Source organism: Papio anubis, chromosome 13, assembly GCF_008728515.1.
Source record: "Papio anubis isolate 15944 chromosome 13, Panubis1.0, whole genome shotgun sequence".
NCBI classification, from domain to species: Eukaryota; Metazoa; Chordata; class Mammalia; order Primates; family Cercopithecidae; genus Papio; species Papio anubis.
The window spans coordinates 24,609,137-24,633,672 of NC_044988.1; the positions used below are offsets into that span (position 1 = coordinate 24,609,137).

Here is a 24,536-nt window from a genome sequence, read left to right on the forward strand (position 1 = left end):
TTGTTTAGAGACTCACCATTAGCCTAGCCAAGACTCTTTCAGAACTGTACTGCAGTCTGAGACTCTTCCTAAATCCTTCCTTCTCTCTCTCCTTTCACAGGCATAGGGTCAGCATTACCATCTAAAGGCTCTTCCCACCTACTCTGGCTCCCTCTCTCCTTTATCCTTCACATGCCTCCCTCCGCCAATATCTCTTGCATATAACATTGTCTTGATGTCTACACCTCAGGAAACCTAAAATGATTCATCCCTTCAAATAAAGATGCATTTGAACTCCTGAAATATTTCTAAAACAAAAGATGTGCTATTCCATATGCGAATCACAAAATATCTCCTCTACATGTGTCCAGTGCAAAAAGAGATAAAGGAATTTAAGAGAACTGAGATATGTTTCAGAGGAGACACCCTTACTTTGGAAGATTATTATTTAAAAGAGTTGTCAATGTTGATTAGGGAACTGAACTCATTCTTATTAACATTCAAAATGTCACTAACCTGTCTCCTTTAAGGGCAGACCTCCAAGATGGGATGTGAGGCAGTCAGGGCAGAAGAAATAATCTGGGATGATATATTCCATCTTAGAGGGTTGTTATGAGGATACAATTTAATGTATGCACCTACTTAAGACATAATAGATGTTAAGTCTCCTCTCCTGCCCCTTGTAGGATATCTTCAATCTCCCACATCTATAATGATTAGCAGAAAAAGGGAGGTGAAGTAGACATACCATTTATCCATCAGCAATGTACAAGGCAGGCACTCTCAAGGTGAAAAGCAGAATGCATTTCCCTTTACTCACAACTTAAATCTTTACCCATATGATCTCACTGTCTGATATCAGCTGAAGCTCCTTCCAAATTCCACTTTAGTTCCTCCTTCGTTCTCCTCACAAGAATATCAAAACCATACAGCCTCTTCCTCTTTATCATTTCTATATCACCCTTGTGCCTCCAAGTATCTTGCCAACAAAGACATCCTCTTCCTACTGACTTAAACTCATTCTTCTACTTCTATTAATTTACATGATACAATTTCTGCTTATTTGATTCATAGCATACATAATAACCTCCCTGTTTCTTGCTGTTTTAATAAACAGATTTCCTACACAATCAGCAAGATGCATCATTACATACTCAATAAGAAGATAAAAAAAAATACGGTGTTTCAAAATGGTAAATTCTGACTTTGAAAAGCCATAAGACTAGCTGATGGTGCACGTTTTGTATGGCATTTGTCTACTAATAACTGAAGAGAATTTGGATGAGTTGTAATACATGCTTCTAAGTCACAGAACATTGAGCTTTCATGGGTATGGAGAGGAGGTTCCAAGTTTCCCAGATGAAGCTCTACAGATTGGTAGTTCCTCACACCTTACCCCAAAGATTTTCTGATCCTTCCCATCCAACAGGCTCCTGTACCATAGGAGATCGTGCTTGTGTTTATCTGACATTATTCTGTAAATGCAGACCTTTAATCTATTTCTGCTTCTGTTCACCTGCCTCTATATGGAATAACTTAGCTCTATATAGTCTGTTCAAGGTCAACTGATCCTGTAGCTGGGTGTGCTATTCAGCTCTCCTTTGAGTGACAGCCTCCAGATGCCAACTCTTTGGATCCAAGAGAGTGGATCCAAATGTTTTCATATTGAGGTCACACATACCCCAAGCTCTACCTGGATAATGATAGCCTAGATAACGGCTCTAGCTTAAATAATGGCATAAATTAGGAATGGTCATGTCTACCTTACTAGACTAGGATGAGCAATAGGTTATAATATAAATAGAACAATGTGCCAGTTAGTAACTGTTTCAGCTTCAGACCCATCCTTGTATACGCTGCTTTGTGATGCTGGAGACGGGACTTGGAGAGTTACTTTTATCCTTTGAGACCGGATTCCTTGCAGATTTTTCCAATAGGAGGTACTTAGACACAGTAGTCAGGAGAAGGGATTTGCTCTTTCCTGAATGCATGGCTCCAGCAATGCCTCTTCACTCTAGTAACAGTATTTGGTTCCATTTCCAGCCTGTTCGAGCGCACCCAAAACCAGTCTCACACACTCCCTGGGGCCATGCAGGAGCCTTCCTCCAAGCTCCTAGATTCTAATAACTCCACTTCTTCTTTTGTTCTCCCAGTAGTAGGGGTAAAAACTGTTCTGTGTTACCTGTTACTGTTTCCATGTTACCTCAATGTCCCTTTTTCCTTTTTAGTCCCCCAATATCTGTTTAACTAATTTTTTATATTAAATTATCTCTGTTGAGATATCTGTGCCTTCCATTTTCTTGACACATACTGAAACAAGTAGTATAAATAACTATAAATATATGAGTATAATATTCATAAATAAATAGAAATATCATAGCACTAAGCACAGTGCCTGCCCATATAAGTACTTTGTCTACATTAATTTTGATGTTATTAACAAAAATGATAACATAAATAAAAGCAATATAACTGGAAATTTAGATTCTCTCTTCTGAGAAAGGTCTGGTTAACCTGATGTAACATACACAGGTTCTTGAGCTTGACTAGATTTTATTTTTCCTTCCTTGTATTCTTTTCTTATTGTCCAGTTCTAATGTGCTAAGGAGGACGTCTCTGCCCATTCCATGGGAGTTCTTAAAGGGACAGCCCACAGCTATCTGTGGCATCTGATCTCTCCCATCTATGCAGGATACTCAAGATAATCTGTGCTCTGGCAGCCTCTTCCCCTCTGCCATAGAGGACACCACATCCTGACCAAGACAGCATCTCATTTGAATCTATACTGTCTTATTACTAGTGACTACTTGGTTTTATTCTTTTGGATTCTTACTGTGAAACCAAATCTCATATATTTTAAATTAAGTTTTGTACATTTTTTTCTTGTTGCTATCTTCAGTTTTATAATTAAAGGTCCTGCCCTCTCTCTTATTGATGTACTTGTGAAATTATTTTGACCCTAGTATAGAGAATGTGCTCAATTATTAGCTTATTGTAGGATGGGCTGAATTCCTTCTTATTACAAAAATGTAAAAGCAAAGTGTTCCTTAACATGAATCAACCTATCTTTCCCTGCCAAATTTAGAATATAATCATTGCCCCCCAAAAAAGAAAAATCTTTCAAACTTCAAAAGTCATAAAAATGTGTATATCATATAAAAATCCTTAAAACAGTAATATTTTCTTTTAAATAATAATGTTATTCAGTGAACAATTTGATAACAACTATATAATCCTATTGCTTCCTTTCCCTGAATCTTTCAATAACTCCTCATTAAGGTCAGGGTACTTTTATTTACTTACATAATTATACTTTGTTATAATAAAAGTCCTTTTACTAGCTTGTCACTATCCACATATATGGCCTCATGTAATACAACCAGCCCTGAATCCCGAATCGGTCTCCTAATAACTGTTTGCCTTTGGTCAAGTTATGGTTCTTTTAATAAGAAATATTTAGAGATTAAGCATTCCTAATTAAAAAAATCTGACCTCTTAAATGCTCCAAAATCTGAAATGTTTTGAGAACCGACATGATGCCACAAGTGAAAAATTCCACACCTGACCGCATGTGACAAGTCACAGTTAAAACACCATCAAATCTTGGTTTCATGAACAAAGCTACTTAAAATATTCGATAAAATTACTTTCAGGCTATGTGTACATGGTGTATATGAAACTAAATGAATGTTGTGTTTAGACTTGAGTATCATTTTCAAGGTATCTCATTATGTATATGGAAATATTCCAAAATCTGAAAAAAATTGAAATATAAGACACTTCTGGTCTCAAGCATTTTGGATAAGGAATACTCAGCCTGTACAGTGTGCCACATACTCTGAGCTATCTGCTGCTTCATGCATTATCTCACTTAATGCTCTTTGTGGTGGATACTGTTATTTTCTCCATTTCACATATAAGAACACTCTTGAGCTTAGTCTCAGATATAAATACCCACCATGAAGAGGGTTGTGAAGTGAGGGACCTTACTTACCAATCACAGTTCACTGCATGATGCAGATATTGAAGAAATAGAGCTATTAAAATCACTACTAACCCCAGCAATGATGCATGCCAACTTAATAACTGATACTAGCATGCAGTAAGCCTGTAAGTGAATAAAATCAGTGTAATGGCTTTCTGTTATTTTCTTGACCTTTAAAAATTCTCTCATTGCCTTAGGATTGTTTTCAGGCAGGCCTAGAAATAAATATCATAGAACACTCTGGTTTCTGTATCCTCTGCCGACCTATAAACCGTATTTCACCAAACTGGACATGAGAGAGCTGTCAAGGGCAGTGATACAATCTTGGGGAGCACACTCATCATCCAAACTCTTTCCCTCTACTTTCCTCTGAATTTGCCTCTCAGACCTTCTTGTCCACTCATTAGTAACTCTCTTACAACAACTTTTCTGTTTGTCTTCCTCAACTGAGTCACTAGCTTTCAAACCCCAAATGGACTTTTGTGCCCACAATTTTCCATTTCAGTTCATTGGGAAATTCAGAAGTATTTAAACTTCAGAAATCTATACATAAAAATGAAAAGACCTTTTGTTCATATTTTTAGTCCTTCCTTTCTCTGGTATGCCTTAAAAAGCAGAAAAAGTCAGTGATCGCAGTCCCTGTTCTTATTAAGCAGATCAGAAGTTTGTCATTTTGCTAATCGGAGGAAGAGAATGAGAAATGAAAACAGTGGTAAGGTGACATAGTAATGTATTGTTTGCAGTTTGAAAGTGAAAGAGATAAATAAAGGGAGGAATAAAGAGAGGGGAGGAGGAAGAGATGGAAGAAATTAGGAGTGATAGAAAAGAGAAATAAAAGGGAAGAGGTAAAATCCAACTCAGGGGCCATCTCTTCTGTAAAACCCAGACCCACCTAAGAATAAATAAGAACCACTTACTCAGGGTTCCCCAGAATCTTTTTTCCTTTTTTAAAATTTTGCTAACTTTATGCACAGCATCTTGTATACTGGTTGCCTACGTGTCTTCCTTCTAATATCACGAGTACCCTGAGGTCAAGAATCATGTCACATTCATCTTTGTAAAACCTATGTATGTTTATAATTCAGTTTTAAAAATGCTGAATTGAAATGGAAAGTCCAACTGACAGGGGTGACTGAAGATTACAAATGCCACATATTTGTCGCTATCATTGTGTCTTATGCTAATTTGATAGCTTGCTTTGTTCACTCAGAGATGGGAAAGCTTTCTTAAGGTTTGCACGTTCTGGTACTCCTCACATAAACTGGTCCTGTGGTTCTTACTTCAAGGCTCTACAAATCATCCCCCTCACTCAGGATTGTCAGTCAACGAGATTCATTTAGCCTCTACTGGATGAGGACTAGGTTACGGGCTGAAAAGATGTAGCAGACCTGATTCATTCTTTGGGAAACTCACAATTTAAGGAGGCTAAAAGTAGAAATCAAAATGTTTGTAAGATATACATATTAACACTATAAACAGGAAGTCTGTTTTTTCCCTCCTTCATCCTGCAATCTGTATAAAATTTTATTCTCATTGTCTAGCCTCCAAAAATTACTCGAATTATCAATTCCTCAATTTCTACCTGGGTACTTTCCCACCCATATGCTTCCAAACATTTCTAATCTAGTCACTACTAAAAAAAGAATATGTGGAATTACATTGTTGTCAAAGACTTGACTCATACATATAGTCCAAAATGGTTTTTCTATGGAAAGGAGTTCTCCCACAGAATGAACTCGGAATGCAGGGTCCTTTGCACTCCCTTTGTTCTTACCTCTGGATTTAGTAGTCAATTCCCAGAAAATGGGAGCCCACATGGAGACCCAAAGAGTCCCCATGAAAATGGGAAAGTACCCAGTTCTTCCACAGAACTCCTTTCCATAGTAATAATCTCTACCTAGGGGAGCTCAAAGAGTAATGCTCATTTGAATACTACAATGGAATAACACTAATTTTAGTATTATTTAGAAGTTAGAATTTAGTATTTCTTAGTTTTCAATATTTAGCTTTATTTAGTATTAACTAATGAGTTATACTAAATAGGAGGCTTGTTTAGGAAGAGGTTAATAGGAAGCGTAAAAGTTTTAATTCCCTAGGAATCCAACAAGATTTTCCAAAAAGCACATTTACAAACTCTTCCTTTATTCTTTTCCAAAGCCAGCGATAAGAATATTTGCTTCAAGTCTTTGAACTCTGAGCTCACCTTTATTCAGTAGTCTATATTCCCATATATATTACCATTGTCCTAAATCATAGTCACATTTATATAAAGAGACTTCTTTCTTTCTTTCCTTCCTTCCTTCCTTCCTTTCTTTCTTTCCTTTTCTTTCCTTCCTTCCTTCCTTTCTTTCTCTTTCTTTCTTTCTTTTCTTTCTTTTCTTTCTTTCTTCTTCTTTCTTTTCTTTCTTCCTTCCTTCCTTCCTTCCTTCCTTTCCTTCCTTCCTTCTTTCTTTTTAAAGGGAGCAGGGACATCTTTATTAAGACATTCAGCCTGACCCAGGAGAGGAGGCCGTGGGTTTCAGAGTAAAATAAACTAAGTAGAAATGTAGAAATCCATCCTCCCACCAATACAGTTGTGTGGAGACACTTACATTGAAGTCGTACAACACACCAAAGTTTGCTGCCGATGCCTCTTCAGCCCTGGGAACTGTTTTCCTAGGTAAACTGCCATACGGCAAACCCCAGAGGTACTGTATGGAGAAGCAAAGAAAGCAGTGAACAATTAGAAACAAAGTCTGAGCCACACATGTGATCACAAATGGTTTTGCTTAAAAGCCCTTCTGAAACATTTTCCTGGGGACTCTTTGGGTCTCCATGTGGGCTCCCATTTTCTGGGAATCAACTACTAAATCCAGAGAACAAAGGAAGTGCAAAGGACCCTGCATTCCGAGTTCAGGGGACCACCAGCTGTCAGGTCAACCACATTCCCCAGAGGGCTTTCTGAGGATCCCACTGCCACCACTACCACCAAACTGTTCTGATTTAGAAGACTAGAAAGGAGAGAGGTAGCCTTTCGAGTCACAAAGGACTCAACAAAACCATCTTACCCACACCTTCATATGAGAATACCCCTTAGGAGTGGGGATGGAGGGAGATTCTGTCCTTCACATCAAGAGAGAGAACTCAAGGAAAACCAATCACATAATTTGTGGGTGCCTGCAAAGTGAGAACACTTGCACCCTGATTGTGATGTCTGCTTCGTCACCAATTCAGGGCTGCTGCCTCAAATTCATGCTACCTGATTGGAAGAGAAGCACAGTAGGGAGAATAGTACTGGGAAGAGGGGGTCAGTGAGAGGGCAAGAATAGGGTCATAGGAAGGTGCCTTGGTGAGAACTGGAAAGAGCACCTTTCTAGTCCCGTAGCTTACCAAGCAGCTGTTGCTTCTTCTGTGAGATGGAAACTTCCCTCCTAAAGCTGGGAACAGAAGATGAATGTGGCTTGAAGCCCAGGTGCAGAGCTTGACTGAGCAAAGGGCTGGACATCAATCTCTGCTCACTCCCTGTGCACAAGCTACACAACCTCCCAAAGTAGGCCTTTGGCCCATCTGGCTTCCTGGTCCAAACAGAATAGAAGGTGGGTTCCACACATGCTATCTCACCCCAAAGTTAGGGGGCACAGAGGACAAAGGAGATTAAGGTCTAAGGCTTGTCCAGGGACACAGGACCTTGGGACAAAAGGGCATGTGCCTTGGAGGAATACTGAGTGAGCCTGTAGGGTAGAGGCAGCTGAAAAATACAGGCTTGCTGCCGGGAGATGACTGCCCTGGCCTCTGGTGGTTCTGCAAAGTCAGCATGCAGATGCAGGATGTCCATTCTCTTGTTCTTTTGCTGGAGTTGGTAACCATTGCCCAGAAAACAGGATGCCCCTCAGGATCTAATACAACCTACAAAAGGGTATCCAAAGCCAGCATGCTTCCTAGCTCTCAGAATACATCCAACCTAACACATAGGGACGCCATCCACTACATAGCAGATATTCTGCAATTTCATATCATTCAAATAAATCAGCAACAGCCTTTGATTTTCTCCACATGGAGGCAGCATGGTGTGGGGGGAAAGAGTAAATGCTGCTGATAATGCATTTATATCTGCATCTGACACTAAGTAATGTCATAGTAGCCAGTGATGGAATGGAGGAGTTTCAGATTTCCTTAGAGAGGTAAGGGGGGGAAAAAAAAGCTGGGGTTAATTTGAAATAGATAAAATACACACATTCAGCTGCATTACCTGAAAGTGTGCACTTGGGAAATAAACTATACAGAACCTCTGATCTTTGGTCAGTGTCTTCTATGAGCCAGACAACTTTAGAAGCCCTGGAATTATCTCAAAGATTATAAAACTAGTGGAATACAGTGCAGAATCTTGGAGAAAGGGATTGAATCATGGGTTCTAGTCCTAGATCAGCTTAATAAAAAAATTTACTCCGAGATGTTAGCTAAGTCACATCAACATTATGCGACTCCATTTACATGTTTTACCTGGTTGAAGAAAACATCTTCCACCTTCTACATCATAAATTTGTTGTGAGGCACAGTAAGTAAAAGAAGTGAAAGAGTTTTGTACTATTAAAGGCTTACATCTCTTTATGAATGTAAAGCATTATTATTATTATTATTATGTTAATGGGAGGCTTAGTATAGAAACTGGCACTGATTTGAAGTTATCAAGATAAAAAGTCACCCAGAACACCAAATGTTGGCCACTGTCAATGCTGTATGAACCACATTGGCTTTGAAATACTGGTCCTAAAAGGTCCTTTGTAGGTTAAATAAAACCTAGCCCAACTTTTGTAAGGTAAGCATTCAAAGGTGTCAGAATCATTTAACTTCATATAGGTGAAGGCTCTGACCTCAGTCTAGCTTTTTGGCCTCAGCTGACCCTTTCCCCACATCAGTTCAGGGCTTTGTCTTCTTTGATTTGGAACCTCTGTCTGTTTTAGTTTCTGACTTTGGACCTAAAAGACCCCACTCCCACTCTCATCCCATCCCACTATGTGTGTGTGTGTGTGTGTGTGTGTGTGTGTGTGTGTGTGTGTGTGTGTTGTGGGCATTATCTTACTTTGTATCTTAGGGGGAAAATGTTCATTTTGTGCTTCTTCAGTATAGAAAGTCTGGAGGCTTGGCGTTGCATTAAAGAAGCATTTCTTTCAAAGCTAACTTGGCAAAATAAATAAATACAACTCACAGGGTGTCAAAGTCTCCCTCTTGAACAATAATTTTTAACATTTAGGAACAGGGACCCCCTTGGGAAACTGAAAGAAGCCATGAAACTTTCCACATAAAAATGCACTTTTAAACATACATGGGAAATTATACATAAGTTATATAATTTCAAGAGGCTCACACACCCTTTAGTGCAAGGATTGGGACCTTTGGCCCATAGGCACCATTTTGAAGGTTAATCTCATTACAAATCCTATGACTCCAAGAAGTGAAAATAGCCAATTAATTATTCCACCCTTAAAGAAGAGACAAATACTTTTCTGGGAGAAACATTTTTCAGCATGTTTTGTAAACTAGAAGTCAGATCTCACCTCTGGCAACATGATGAGGCTAAATGTCAGGATAAAGAGAACCATGTTGACTCCATACATCCATCTCAAGAAGAGGAAGTATGAGGCCACTGAGGAGCCAAACTGACCTATTACAAAGAAAATAAAAAGTTTGAAGAGAGATCAAAGCAAACAAACAAACAAACAAACAAAAAGAGCTTTGTCTTGGTTGCCTTCAAAACAAATCTATTGTGAGGCATTGGTGCTTTTTATATTTACAGGCTCTAGCATTCTTTTCTCTCTCTTCAGGAAGAGAAAATGTTAATCATGCTGGAAGCATTCCCTGTCATGTGGAATGTAGAAGGTACGTAGAATGCAGTTGTGCAGACTGCATGTGACCTACCCCATCAGAGTCCATCCAAGGGTAAGCTGCCGTTTGCTGAGCAGCCATGATTGCCGCCTGCAGAGTGCATTTTATTCCTTGAGTTAATACTGATAAGTGAGCAAATATATGTAAAGGTAACTATGGTGCCTAGCTAGTAATTAGCTACCACTATAATTATAATTACTGCTATTTTCTCCCCCTTTTCTCAGGCAAACAATGTTCTCAAACAGAGTTTATCACATCTTTTACAGATAGTTATCTTACCAGCAGTCCTGTGCTGTTTCCCCCATTACTGGAATTTTACAGGGACAGTATAAAAGCTGAAATGCATTCATTCACTCCACACATCTTATGCCAGAAATTATCTTAGATGTGAAGCACAATGTCATAGATAGGGGGACTGCTATAATAGAACTTACATTTTAGTGAGGTATGGATACAGCAAATATGTAACATACATAGAAAGATATAGAGCTAGAGATACAGACATAGATATTAGCTATAGATATAGATAGAGATGACAAGAGATAGAGATAATAGCAGGTACTACAGGAGGGAAGGGGAAGTATTGAGAGGAGTTGCTTTAGAAAGATTTGTCAAGGAAAGAATATCAGAGATGTCATCTAAGCAGAGATCTGAACTTTGAGGAAGAGATAGCAACATGCTGAGCTGGGGAAGAGCAGCTCAAGCAGAAGAAAAAGCCAGAACAAAGATCCTAAGGGGCAAGGGCTTGGGACAATTGAGGAACAAAACTCAGGCCTGTGCAGTTGGAGTACATGAATGAGGGAAAGTGGTGACAGATAAGGATGGAGAGGCCAAACCACACACTGACAGGTGTTAAGCATTAGGGCCAGAGGAAGGGGTGATGAGCATGACTTTTAAAAAACCACTTCAGCTTTGGGGAATGAATAGGCAATAGGCAAGAATGTTCAGTTAACTCACCCCGTCCCCAGAAGTGAAAAGTAAAGTGATTGGTTAATTCTTGTTGACAGAAAAAAAAAAAAAAAAAAAAAAAAAAAAAAAAAAAAAAGCACCTTCTTAAAGCAGAGAGTGGAAGAAAAAAAATGAAGAACTTAAGTCTTAGGTTCAAATTTCAAAATTTCATAGATTTACGAAAGCAAAAGTTTCTTTGATGGTCATTTAAGATTCAGCACCAAATTGCTAACTTTCCCAATCTTCCAAATTATCATTGTCAGTTGCCCAAGAAAAAATAACAAACAGCTTCAGTCCCCGGCTGCATCAGCCCATGTGTTCTGTCCCGTTCAGCTAACATTCAGCTAAACATCTCTATTGACCAATGATTTTCTGGAGCCTTCTGGCTTTGAAATATTATCAGTGGGGAAGCATTATCAATGGAAAAGGAAGACTCATGGGTAGCAAATTCCAGCCTCTACTTACTTAGATGAGGCCGGCCTCACAGGACAGTAATGCCTCTATTTCTGGACCTTTGTCTATTATTTTTTTGTTTTGTTTTGTTTTGTTTTGAGAAGTTTTGCCCTTGTCACCCAGGCTGGAGTGCAGTGGTGCAATCTTGGCTCACTGTAACCTCTGCTTTCCAGTTTCAAGCGATTCTCCTCCCTCAGCCTCCTGAGTAGCTGGGATTACAGGCACCCGCCACCACATCTGGCTAATTTTTGTATTTTTAGTAGAGACGGGGTTTCACCATGTTGGCCAGGCTGGTCTCTATCTCCTGACCTTGTGATCCACCTGCCTCGGCCTCCCAAAGTGCTGAGATCACAGGAGTGAGCCACCACGCCCAGCCCCTTTGTCTATTCTTTACCTACCATCTTTCTTATTCCCACAACACAGTGGCAGGTTTTTTAAGAAACTTAAGAAGTCAACCTTTAAATGGATATTTTGGAAGAAATCAATGATTTTGAAGTCTGAGTATTTTTCTTTATACTCACAGGGGAATTAGAATTGATTTCACATTGCCGAGGAGTACAGAGTTCTATAACGTTTCTAAGGGTGTGTGGTTTTGATACACAACCCCACCCCACCCCAGCCCAGTGCTGTCACCAGGTGCACTGGTCTGCTTCTCCTAGGACATCTGATCACCTTCTTAGCTCCCTGTGACTTCATACCATTTCATGGCTGTTATCTACGTTCTCTGGTAATGGCTACCTCAGGGCTGCTCAGCCAGGTTCATTCATCATGTTTTATTGAAGGCAGTGGACTTCCAGTTTGTTACTCATTACAGTTACTCATTTACCGGAGGAAAGCCTTGGTCGCTAGGAATCAAGGTAGGTTTTTCCCTGGAGTCACATGTGGATCCTCTAGTATGAAGTTCCACATATAGGATACTAACCCACCTTTCCTTCCTTCCTTCCTTCCTTCCTTCCTTCCTTCCTTCCTTCCTTCCTTTCTTCCTTCCTTCCTTTCCTTCCTTCTTATGGTTTTGCTCTTCTAATTATTGCCACAGCCCATCCTCTCACCACCTAAACACAATCCCTGGCAAATGAGTTCCTTGTGTGGGGAGTACAAATATACCTAAATGTAAAAGAGAGAAGTGATTAAGATGTTTCAGGAAGTATCCCTTCCTCCAACATGCACATGCATTATAATGAAATATACTTTAGAGTTCAAAACTTCCAAACTCCAGTTCTCAGATTTGACAGTGGCTTCACAACTATTTTATTTGGAGGTTGAGTCTTTACAGAATCCTAAGTGTAAAGAAAATGAATTGTAAGCCAACAGATTTCATTAAAATTAGAATGACTGTAGAAAGACCCAGACACAGGTAGAAGAGACTATGAAATCCAGAAGACAAAGTTTCTTCTACACTAGACCTATCAATGGCAGAGGAGAAAACACAGTAACAAAACAAATGAAGATCTTAAAGGAGAGAAAATGAAACAACAAGTTGTCATAAAAACTCCAGTTTTTCCTGTCTCAACACAAAAATAAAAAAGAAGAAATCTTCCCTCTTTATCCCTTTTATCTAGTGGTTCTATCCTACCGGATGTTGTTGACTAAAACTGATGTTCACTAAAAAGAAATGCCTCATTAGTGTGTCTAAAAGAGCATAAATGAAAAGAATAGCAATTTTTACATACTTAGTCTCTCAGCATAAGGAAGCAAAATGAGTAGTAATAATAATAATAAGAGCTAGCATATCTCGATGGTCAGTTATGTGTTCCAAGAACTTTATCAGCATCAACGCATTATGCTGCCACTAGAATTTAATGAGGTTAAGTATTATTAGTCCCACTATGAATCAGGAAACAAAAACTTGAACACAGTAGTTGACTGACTCAAAAGTTGATTACTAATAGGTAACATTTAATGAATCTTTGTTTCAAACACCAATTTGATCTGTATGTATTAACTTATTTAATGATTATGATCATCAAATCCTTACAAGATGGGAACTATTGTTTTCTCATTTTACAGAGACTTAGGTCTTTAGGTTACATAGCTAGTAAACGAGGAAGCCAGGCTTCTAAACCAGGCAGTCTTGAGCTACAGGTGTTTGACTCCAAATCTAGATCTCTCTTAACCACACTGCCATATGGCCCCCTAAGTAAAACATAGTTCAATTAATTTTCTTAAAACTATGATATATACAATAAATGTGCAATGAATATGTGTTTCTGAAACAATAGGCATAGATAATATCCATCTATCAGCTAAAGCCAGTCAAATTCACAAATTTGAGGCCCATAATGACCAATTCTTTTTTCTTTAATCAGACTGATAAATGCTGCTTCCATAGTAAATTATTAATGTATAAAAACAGAGTCTTGGCCAGACTTGGGGGCTCACTCCTGTAATCCCAGCACTTTTGGAGGCCGAGCCGGGCAGATCACGAGGTCAAGAGTTCAAGACCTGCCTGGCCAACATGGCAAAACCCCATCTCTACTAAAAATACAAAAATTAGTTGGGCATGATGGCGGGAGCATGCAATCCCAGCTACTCAGGAGGCTGAGGCAGGAGAATCACTTGAACCCAGGAGGCAGAGGGTTACAGTGAGTCAAGATCGCACCACTGCACTCCAGCCTGGGCAACAGAGCAAGACTCTGTCTCAAAACAAAACAAAACAAAACAAAACAGAGTCTCTAATATGTATTAAACTGAGGCTTTATGCTTAAGCATATTCTTGGTACTAAATATTCTTGTTTCTTTCAAATTAAAGTTAAAATTTCAACTCTCTTTCTGGTTGCTTATTATTAAGGCAAAGTAATTTGTAAAACGATGTCATAACACAGCATTTCCTTTTGAACAGATGGGTAATAAAACAAGCAGATAAATATGAGCATTTCTAAATGGGAAAAGACCAATTAAATGACCTGCTGTGTGACTACGATATAAACACCATCATGTTAAGCAGCATAGGAAGCACAATTTTTTCAAACTATTTAGGGGTAGGGAATTAAAAGTGACAAAATTGATTTGTATTTTCTAGAGTTCTTAGGGCAGCAAGGAAACATAAGGTTTAAGCCCTGTGCTTGGGTTACCTATCCAAAGCTAGTTCCAGTCTGGAAAAAAATAGGTTTCTGACACCATAATTTTGATGATGTAATCTATTATTAGGAAAAAGCAGATTTTGATCCTGAGAAAAATTTGTAATTACCAGCTAAAAATACAATCAATTATTTAATTTATGGTCTTAATAATAATGTTGGCATCACAATGAGTATAGATTATATTTCCTGGAGGTATAAATATGCAGTTGCTTCAGAAAAATACGCAATTCAATGAGATGAATGAGATGTGTCCACAAGAGTAACCCTCGAGTTTTAGGCATGATACCCTTAGGGCTGACGTGACAGTAAAACCCCACAGTATTCCCACGTGATGCATAACGTCACAGTATCCTCTGTGGCAGAAATTATCAAATCTATTTTTTAAGTGAAAAAGAGTTGGGAGTCATCAGGTGAGAATCCACTTCACACTAATAAAGAGATCTAGGTCTTACTGGAATCAAGATGGAAACAGTATGAATTTTGCACTCTGATTTGGGTCCCACTCTTGATTCTGCAAATTATTGGACAGAACTTTGGGAAAACTCAGTGAAGGCTGTTAATTTTGGACTCCTTTAAAAGCACATTTAAAAAATATTTGTTCAGTATTATTTAGATATTGAGCAGAGAGAAGGACAAAGTGGATTAGAAAGGCTGCTGGGAATGCAAGGCCACAGCTCCTCTTGTGACCATGCCATTTACTACAATCCACAATTACCTTCATTATTTATTTGCTTATATTGTAATCTGTCTTCCCCATCCAAGCATACATACATTAACACATTTGAATGTAAGATCAATGAGGGAAGAGTCTTTGCTGTCTTTGTCAGGAGCAACAGTGTCTAGAAACATACCTAGGGAGACATGTTAGGTATCCAGTATTTGCTCAGTTAATCAATAATGTCAGGCTTATTCTGAGGATTAAACAAGATATATATTAGATGATTCTGATGTCGAAATGGAATATAATGATACTTCCGAACCTTTTGTAAGATTAAATGGCCATTTATTTTAGAGAAAAGCATTTATATTAGTTTTAAAATTAAATATATATTCTGTAAGTAGAGTATACACTTAACCAACTTTATTTTGAAAAGAATTTGAGAAGGCAATTATATAGTCCTCTCTTAGTATAAATCTGCTTTGCATTTAAATTTTTCAGGATTTATCAATCAAAAGTATACATTAATGAATTTCACATGCCCACATATACATGTAAACCTGACTGTAACTTATACATCATAGAATGTTGAGCTGGAAATGATCTTGTACAGTGACTAGTTAAACCCAAGATGTGGTAGATATTGTAGAAGCCCCAAATGTGGAAACAGAGGACCAGAGATTTAAATAGATTGTCTGAACTATAGAGGTGGTAGGGGTCAAAAAGTCCTCAACTCTTAGAAAATCAATTACATGTCCTCTTTCTTCCCATTTTTCATTAAGTTCAGTTTCAAAGGCCATCACAAATACATGTTTTACCTATATTTAGTAGGGTACTTTTTATAAGATAGTCCAATCCAATGCTCTAATAATATATTCTTACATAGGTTTCATATTCTTTTCAACTAATACTATAGCCCAAAATCTCATGGTTATCATTAAAATCAGTATATTAAGCATCTTATAGGATACAAAACATGTAATTAAATAAATCACTCACTAAAAAGTAAACACATGAGAAAATGAAAAATAATTCCTTGATAACGATCAAGAAAATCTATAACTGCTCATCCTGCCATTGGCCTCGTAGGACACTTTTTAGGAACTGGTGAAAAACATGTTTAAAAAGAAAAAGTATGTAAAACCTTCCCTAAAGGAGAAAGCAGCATAACACATGGAAAAGCATACGTTTTGAACCCAGACAGATTTTGCCTTATATCTCAGCTCTGCTACTAATTCTGGGACAGTTATTTAACCACAACTGTAAAATAGGAAGGTTAATGTGCACATGTAGGAAGATTAAATGAAATAATGTTCGTAGAGCATCTGGCTCATGGTGGTACTCAATAAATAGAGGTGTGGTGAGTATTGATAGAATAAAAAATAAAGCTCAATTCTTCACTGTTGAGACACAGCACCATTAACAGTGAAGAAGTCATGACAAACTAATCAAATCATAAATTATATATGGAAAGAAAAATAATCTACATTTGCCTGAATTTTCCAGCTTGGCTTTCCAAATTTACTAGAAGAGGAGAAGAAGAGAGGAGATAACTGAAGGTTATTATTGGATAGCTCTCAATCTGTCTTTTCTACTGTGACACTTATGATGGATGGTGGTCATATGTGTAACTCTTGCTGCGTGTAATTTCTGGCAATAGAAATAATTCTGTCTGTTTTTGTTTCATGGGCTATAGCCTATTGGAACCCAAATGAGCATGATATTACTATTAGGATAGGCTGGAATCTGCTCTAGTGTGCTTTAAAAATAATTTTCAAATGTATGTATTTACCTATCACTAATTACAAATTTCTTGGGATTTATCTAACAACTGATCAAGACTCAGCCCTATAATTTTATAAATTAGTAGACTGAGATCCAGAGGGGTTAAATGACTGGCTTGAAGTCAAACAGCTAATCTGCAGCAAAGTAAAGACCAAATTCAGAGTTCTTAGCATATATATTGTATCAGGATATTAATGCTCCAAATGGCCTTCTGTTTTTCAATGCCTCCCAACCTACCACATTTGAGTTGTACAGTTGAAACCTAAGAAATCCATGATGCCTGCTCTTTTTTGATGTATCTAAATTCCTTTCTTTTTTTCCTAGAATGTTAGACATTTAGCGAGTTTGTCTGTAATTTTATTTAATACATATTTATTAAGTGCCAAGTGGAATGCAGGAGTGAACAAAACTAAATTTCCCATCTGTTGGGAGAAATGAACATGAAATAAAATGAATTAAGATTGCATCAAAAAATTAAAGATATAGTATTTCAGATAGTGGTGTTAAGGAGGAAATTAAAGCAAGAAAGAAATGGCACCGGGAGTGTGTGAAAGGGGGTACAATTAATGAGCTGATGTATTTTAATTCATTGCCACTTAATAATTGCCATCCAATATTGAGAGACAGGGAACCGAGGGTTAGCCACTCCTAAAACATGCCCAATCATGTCAGCAAGCTATCCATCAGCTGTGTTATCTCCCTATGGAGCCTCCATTTTAATTATACAACGCCACACTTAACCAGCAGGAAAACCTGCCTCCAATCTAGAGAGGAATGGATAAAAATCAGATCCTAGTTGAAACCGTTAGAAACCAGAATATGGTAAGATTATACTCAAAATTGTTTCAAATGCTATCCCTTTTTTTAGATTATTATTTTAAAAAACTATTTACTATTTTTATTTACAATATTTTAAAATTTTTATTTGCCTTATTCTAAGCCTAAAGCACTGATAAATAGGTTTTTGATTGGCTATATTCTCCTTCCTTCCTTCCTATGAATATTCCACAAAATAAATGCACAATGTGAACATTCAGATAGCAAGCTCCTGGATGACTATTGCTTATTCTACTTCAGAGATTTGAAAATGAGGTTTTAAGCCTTCTCCCTTCCTTCCTTCCTTCCTTCCTTCCTTCCTTCCTTCCCTTCCTTCCTTCTTCCACTTCCTTCCCTTCCTTCCTTCCCTTCATCCTTCCCTTCCCTTCCTTCCTTCCTTCTTCCTTCCTTCCTTCCTTCCTTCCCTTCCTTCCTTCCTTCCTTCCTTCCTTCCTTCCTTCCTTCCTTCCTTCCTTCCTTCCTTCCTTCCTTCCTTTTTCTTTCTTTCTCTTTCTGTCTTTCTTTCTTTCTTTCGAAACAGAGTCTCGCCGGGCGCGGTGGCTCAAGCCTGTAATCCCAGCACTTTGGGAGGCTGAGGCGGGCGGATCACGAGGTCAGGAGATCAAGACCATCCTGGCTAACACGGTGAAACCCCGTCTCTACTAAAAAATACAAAAAACTAGCCGGGCGAGGTGGCGGGCGCCTGTAGTCCCAGCTACTCGGGAGGCTGAGGCAGGAGAATGGCGTAAACCCGGGAGGCGGAGCTTGCAGTGAGCTGAGATCCGGCCACTGCACTCCAGCCTGGGCGACAGAGCAACACTCCGTCTCAAAAAAAAAAAAGAAACAGAGTCTCATTGTGTCACCCAGGTTGGAGCGCAATAGTGCAATCTCAACTCACTGCAACCTCTACCTCCCGGGTTCCAGTGATTCTCTTGCATCAGCCTCCCAAGTAGCTGGGGCTACAGGCTCTTGCACCAGGCCTGGCTAACTTTTTATACTTTTAGTAGAGATGGGGATTCACCATGTTGGCCAGGCTGGTCTCAAACTCCTGACCTCAAGTGATCCACCCACCTCAGCCTCCCAAAGTGCTGGGATTACAGCCGTGAGCCACTGCTCCCAGACCAAGACTTCTTCACTTTTTAAACATTGTTCATTTTGATTACTGTCTAACATTCATGAGAGTATATATTCTCAATGTCATGTTCATTGCCAAAATAAAATCTCTGCTTCCAAATAAGATGACTCAATGTCATTGTGCACAATAGTGACTTCCCTGTATAGGAAAGAAAACCAGGTTAGAATGCTAAATGTTTTGGACTAAGGTAGAACATGAGAGTGGGGTCCCCAGTATTGTCCTTGGTAAGTGCTAGCAAATCTTCACAGTGATGAAAGCAGGCATAAACAACATTTTTATTTGATTGTTTTTATTCATTTGTTTCCAGTCTTTCCAAAAGTCCAGAAACTGAGAAAAGCATCTGATAATCTTATGAGCTATTTCTCTAAGACAACCTTCTCCATCTGAGATCTGATGAGCACTTACTTTCAATAGCCTTGATTTTATTTTCCCATGGGATACACGCAGCTTTGAAGTTCTCAAAATCACGGAGGAATTTTACCCATTTCTGAAAAGAAAGTCAAATACAACAGTGAAGTCTAACCTCTTGATTTAGTAAGATGTTTATCCCCTACCTCAAAACACGACAATGCAATGAGCTTGGAATTGTCTCTCTGGCAGCAAATACTACTTTCTAGTCAAAGGGGGAAACAGTAGGTTTCACTTGTTTCCCTGTTCTCCACTAACCCTAGACCAATTTAATTCAACAAAAAACTGTTTATCAACCCCCTGTTTTGTGGAAAATATGCTGGCCTCTCAGAAAGAGCTATTTATTATATAAAACAATAAGAAAGCAGGGAATTAGCATATAATAGGGTGATTGGAACAGAGTGTGTGTTTAATTAGTTTTCATTGTATGGAGGACTCAATATGAATAAATTTTATTTTCTGTCTTTTATTTCCAGGTCCTGTTTTGAAAGCCTTCTGATCTACCAGGGTAGTTTGTGTACAAATAGGTGAGTTCAATACAAGATGGTAAGTTCTATGACATGAGACACTTCAATCTGGTAGAGGCAGAATAGTCAGCTTAATGGAAACAGAAGAAAACAAGTCACAAATTCTTTTTGCAAAAGGCCTTCTTTCTATTTAACTCCAGTGTTGGATCATCCATGGTCAAGAGGACCACCGGGAACAATGAGAATGTGGCAGAGAATTTTGCATGTGTGCACATTATGCAGGGATGAAGTAGAAGCTGGACAGGCACTATTGTCTAAATAATAGCATGAGACAAGTCTGAAGTTCAAAAGATTGCCCACGCTTTTTTTTCCGTCTGTCTTCTGCGGTGGAACCACCACGAAAACACAGATTTTCTTTAAAAACACTTATGGGAAAGACCATCACTCTTGAGTTTGAACCCTTGGATACAACAGAAAATGCAAAGTCCAAGATCTAGGATAAAACAGGAATTTCTACTGATCAGCAAAGACCGATCTGGGTTGGCAAGAAACTGGAAGGTGGATGTGCTTTGTCTGGATACAACATTCAAAAGGAGTCTACTCTTCATCTTGTGTTGAGACTTCATGGTGGTGCTAAGAAAAGGAAGAAATCTTACACCACTCCAAAGAAGAATAAGCATAAGAAAAGGAAGGTTAAGTTGGCTGTCCTGAAATACTACAGGTTGGATGAAAATGGCAAAATTAGTTGCCTTCATCAAGAATGCCCTTCAGATGAATGTATTGCTGGAGATTTCATGGCCAGCCATTTTAACAGACATTATTGTAGCAAATGTCTGGATTATTGTTTCAACAAACCAGAAGACAAGTAATTGTGTATGAGTTAATTTTAAAAACAAACAAACAAACAAAAAAAGATTACTCATAACTAGAAACAGCCCAAATGTCCAATCTACAATAGAATGGGTAAATAAATTGTCATGGCATCTTTATACAATAGAATACCACACATGAATAAAAATGAACTATAACTCCCACAACAATGTGGATATATCTTGTGAACATAACATTGCATCAAAGAAGCCAAAAACAAATGCATAGATACCATATGATTCTATTTATTTAAACTGTAGAAAAACAGACAAAATTAATCTTGTGTGTGTGTGTGTGTGTGTGTGTATGAAAGTTAAGATATATGACTTTATTCACAAAACTTTATGAAGTACATTTAGCTTACAGTTGGTATAACATTTGTAAAGAGGAGATAATAATATCTATGTTCCTGCTTTACTGTAAGAATTAAATATAACTTTATAAAGGAATTCAATTCAGGGCTTGGCACATAGTAAGTGTTAAATAAATGTTAGTTGCCTTTCTGTCTTTCCCCCAAAATCTATATTTGTATCAGTATATCATTTTTTTTTCTTATTTTCTGTCCACTGTATAGTTGATGTTCCTGGTAGAAAAAAGCTATATAGACACTTTGAGGAAAACAACTTGACCAGAACCCCTTCACTTCCAGAGAATGAAAATGAAAAAGGATGCAATCTTTTATATTTGGAAGTGCTAAAGTCACACAAGTAAGTCTTTTGCCATAAATCTGTATTTCTTGACTTATATTTCATTTTAACTTCTCTAAGAATAATTTTTTAAATCTCCCCTGTAAATTTCAATACCACAGATATACTGTGTATATACTGTATGAGTATTTGTGTTTTATATATACAAAACGTAAGATTTTTTTCACCCCTTTAGAAAAGCATCAATGTTCTTCTTAGAGGCAATATGCCATAAACCAGACAACTATAAAAATACCTACCTTGGCCATCATCATCTTAAATGCAAACCACCGTTTTCCTTTTCCTTTCCCAAGAGCCCCTTCATTTTCACTCACAAATTTTTTTGCTTCCCTGAGAAAATAAAAATAACATAAGGGATAAAGGGAGGTGAGTTGCAATGACTAGAATATAGAAGTAGTGGACAGTTGATTATACTGGGCCTGCAGTCTTATTTCTTCTAGATCCCTCACAAGTGAACCTAGACTGTGTTTTATAACCTAGAGATTTTCAATTCATGTTTAAATTTTTAAATGCTGACCAGAAAAAGTAAGATATTTTAGCTCACTTATTAATTAGCTGGAATCATTGAAAAGGAATTGATGCTAAATGTCATAATAGAGAACCTTAGTTCTTTTCATTTCTATCACATGTAAAATTGAGTCTGAAGTTTACATCAGATTCTGGCAGTCAAATGTTTATTTTAAAATACTTCCCTTTCTTCTTTTTAAAGAATTCCTTTAGAAAAAAAGAAAAGGGCAGAGAGGTTAGGTCAAACTGACATAGAACACACTTAATGACCTGGTACTTAATCCTGTTAAAAAAAAAAAGCAATTACGACCTACAACAGAAAAATCATTCTGTAAAGTAAATGGGGTTAAGAAGAGAAAGAGAGAGAAATGGAATACTTTCAGCCTCACATTCAGAAAGGGCTTTAAATGTAAACTTTAACATTACTCCCAAATATTTATACATTTACAGCAGTTACATTGGTTTCTTTGGTATATATAATAAAAAAACATTAATTCATCAAAACATAATGCAAGCATGCTACATACACTACAATTTTTGTAACCTTGTTTGATCATTGTTATACACTGAATGTTTTTGTCCCTATCGAAATCTGTATGTTGAAATCTAATCTCCAATGTGATGGTATTTGGAGGTGGGGTCTTTAGGAGGTAATTGGACTATGGGGGTAGAACCCTCATGAATGGAATTAGTGCCCTTATAAGTAGTGGCCAGAGAGCTAGCTAGCTCTGCTTCCACTATGTGAAGACACAAGGAGCCAGCCATCTGCAACCTGGGAGACGGCCCTTGCCAGAGCCCGACCATGCTGGCACTTCGATGTTAGACTTTCAGCCTGTAGCACTGTGAGAAATAAATGCCTGTCGTTTAAGCCACCCGGTCTATGGTCATTTGTTCTATCAGCTTCAACTGACTGGGACAGTCATATTTGTTGTTTGTTTGAAAAACAATTTACCAAAAAAAATTACAAAAAAGAAAATTACAAATAGAGGCAACCCAGGCTTGTCTTCACCTCTCAGGGGCTGCAGAACATATAGTTTAAGTGATGGAGTAGCCTCTGTCACGGTAGAAACAGATAACCCAAGCCTGGATTGTGGTTCCACAAGTGCAGTGCTGTCCTCAGTTGGATGGCCCCTGGAATATGTGGTTTTACAGACAAGGCCCTTCAACATATGACTATAATTAAACTCCTATTAACATATAAAGTCAACTTTTAGAAATGAAGGGTCTGGCTAGGCGCAGTGACTCATACCTGTAATCCCAACACTTTGGGAAGCCAAGGTGGGCAGATCACTTGAGGTCAGGAGTTCAAGACCACCCTGGCCAACATAGTGAAACCCTGCCTCTACTAAAAGTACAAAAATTGACCAGGTATGATGGTGTGCACCTGTCATCCCAGCTACTGGGGAGGCTGAGGTAGGGGGATCACTTGAACCTGGGAGGCGGAGGTTGCAGTGAGCTGTGATTGTGCCACTGCGCCCCAGCCTGGGGCAACAGAGTGAGACTCTGTCTCAAAAAAAAAAAAAAAAAGGGGTCAGTGAGGAATTTTTTTTGTAAGATGTTCCCTAGTATCAGTGCTAAACTCAGAATTTTACAATACACAGTGACCAAAAAAACAGCATACATCTGCTGACTTAACTAATACTAGGGAGTGGGGCCCCATTACTCACCTGTACATGTGCGCCCACCCATATTCTGGCATAAAAATGTAAGCACAGTGGTAAAGATTCTCCTTGGTCACCAAACAGAACTCCCAAATCAGTTTCCTGATAGCAGATACAATACCTTGTCTTATTGTAGCTTCCATCGCATTGACAGTTGCATTGACCACAGGGAGTGTTTAATAAATGTAAACCTTCTAGAAACAGAGCTGATTGACACAGTTTGGGGTAGATGTAGACAAGGGAGTATCTAATAATTTTATTTTCCACAATAATTAATGCTTGAAAGCAAAGTCATTCCCAGACTTCGGGATTGCACCCTTTATCATTAACCTTCTCTGAAACTCAATTAACAGACTAGTCTGGTCTTGTTGTCAAACACCCTAACACTTGACATGACCTCTGTGCTGGTAAAAATTAGTTGAAAAACAATTTCTAAAACCTTTTGCATGTTCTAAAATATCCAATAAAGCAATGGCAAAAATTAGAAGCTGAGTTCTCATGGCTGGGTTTTTAGATTCATGCAGTGAAGAAAATACATCCTATCTAAGCATTAACAATGTGTTTTAGAGGTGATAAGACAGGAGGGAGGGTGGCAGCCAGCAGGCACTTTCTAAAATGGTGAACTGAAGCCTCTAAGCAGAAAATCAGGCAAGTTGGCTTCTAATCCTGTCTCTGGGATCTGTCTCTATGACCTTGCCCATGTTTCTGATGCTCTTTGTCCCACATACATGAGTGTCTGGCTTTTCAGAGGAAAGCACGCCTGCCTCAGACTCACACAGACCTAGGCAAGCTCTGACACAGGTTCCCTCAGTTACTGTGTGACTTTTAATAGGTCAAGATTTCCCAGAAAACAAATGGTCAGGCAATCGCACCCCTGCTTGCTAAGATGGTGGCAAGAACAAGATGGGATCATAGATGTGAAAGTGTTGAAAGGATTATTACACAGTCAATTCTACGGCAATGCTGGTTTTGAAACCATGACCCTGTTCTAACATAATTGATATATTACAGAACAATTTGATTATAACACAAGTTTGGGGTTTGTTTATGTGTGATTCTATCCACAAGAAACACCAGGTAGATGCAGAAGACTGCACCAAGCTAAACCAAGCAGCTTAGGAATACACAAAATCCATACACCTCATCCATCAGCACTTCCCCACACAGGTAGAAAAGCCACACCTGCTCACAACTGGGGCAACAATGACTATCCCC

At 38.3% G+C, this 24,536-nt stretch overlaps 1 protein-coding gene and 1 pseudogene across 1 annotated transcript in view; one reads left to right on the forward strand and one right to left on the reverse strand.

Annotated features, from left to right (window-relative positions):
* The window catches only part of TMC1 (transmembrane channel like 1), a gene marked incomplete at its 5' end in the record, with an annotated part of 220,939 nt that overhangs the window by 86,376 nt on the left and 110,027 nt on the right, over positions 1-24,536 (reverse strand). The window contains 4 exons of the mRNA XM_031654756.1: positions 6,556-6,654; positions 9,499-9,605; positions 19,107-19,188; positions 21,393-21,483. Coding sequence (XP_031510616.1) covers positions 6,556-6,654; positions 9,499-9,605; positions 19,107-19,188; positions 21,393-21,483 — 379 coding nt within the window. The remainder of the gene's footprint in view (positions 1-6,555; positions 6,655-9,498; positions 9,606-19,106; positions 19,189-21,392; positions 21,484-24,536) is intronic.
* LOC108582230 lies at positions 19,790-20,445 on the forward strand (annotated as a pseudogene).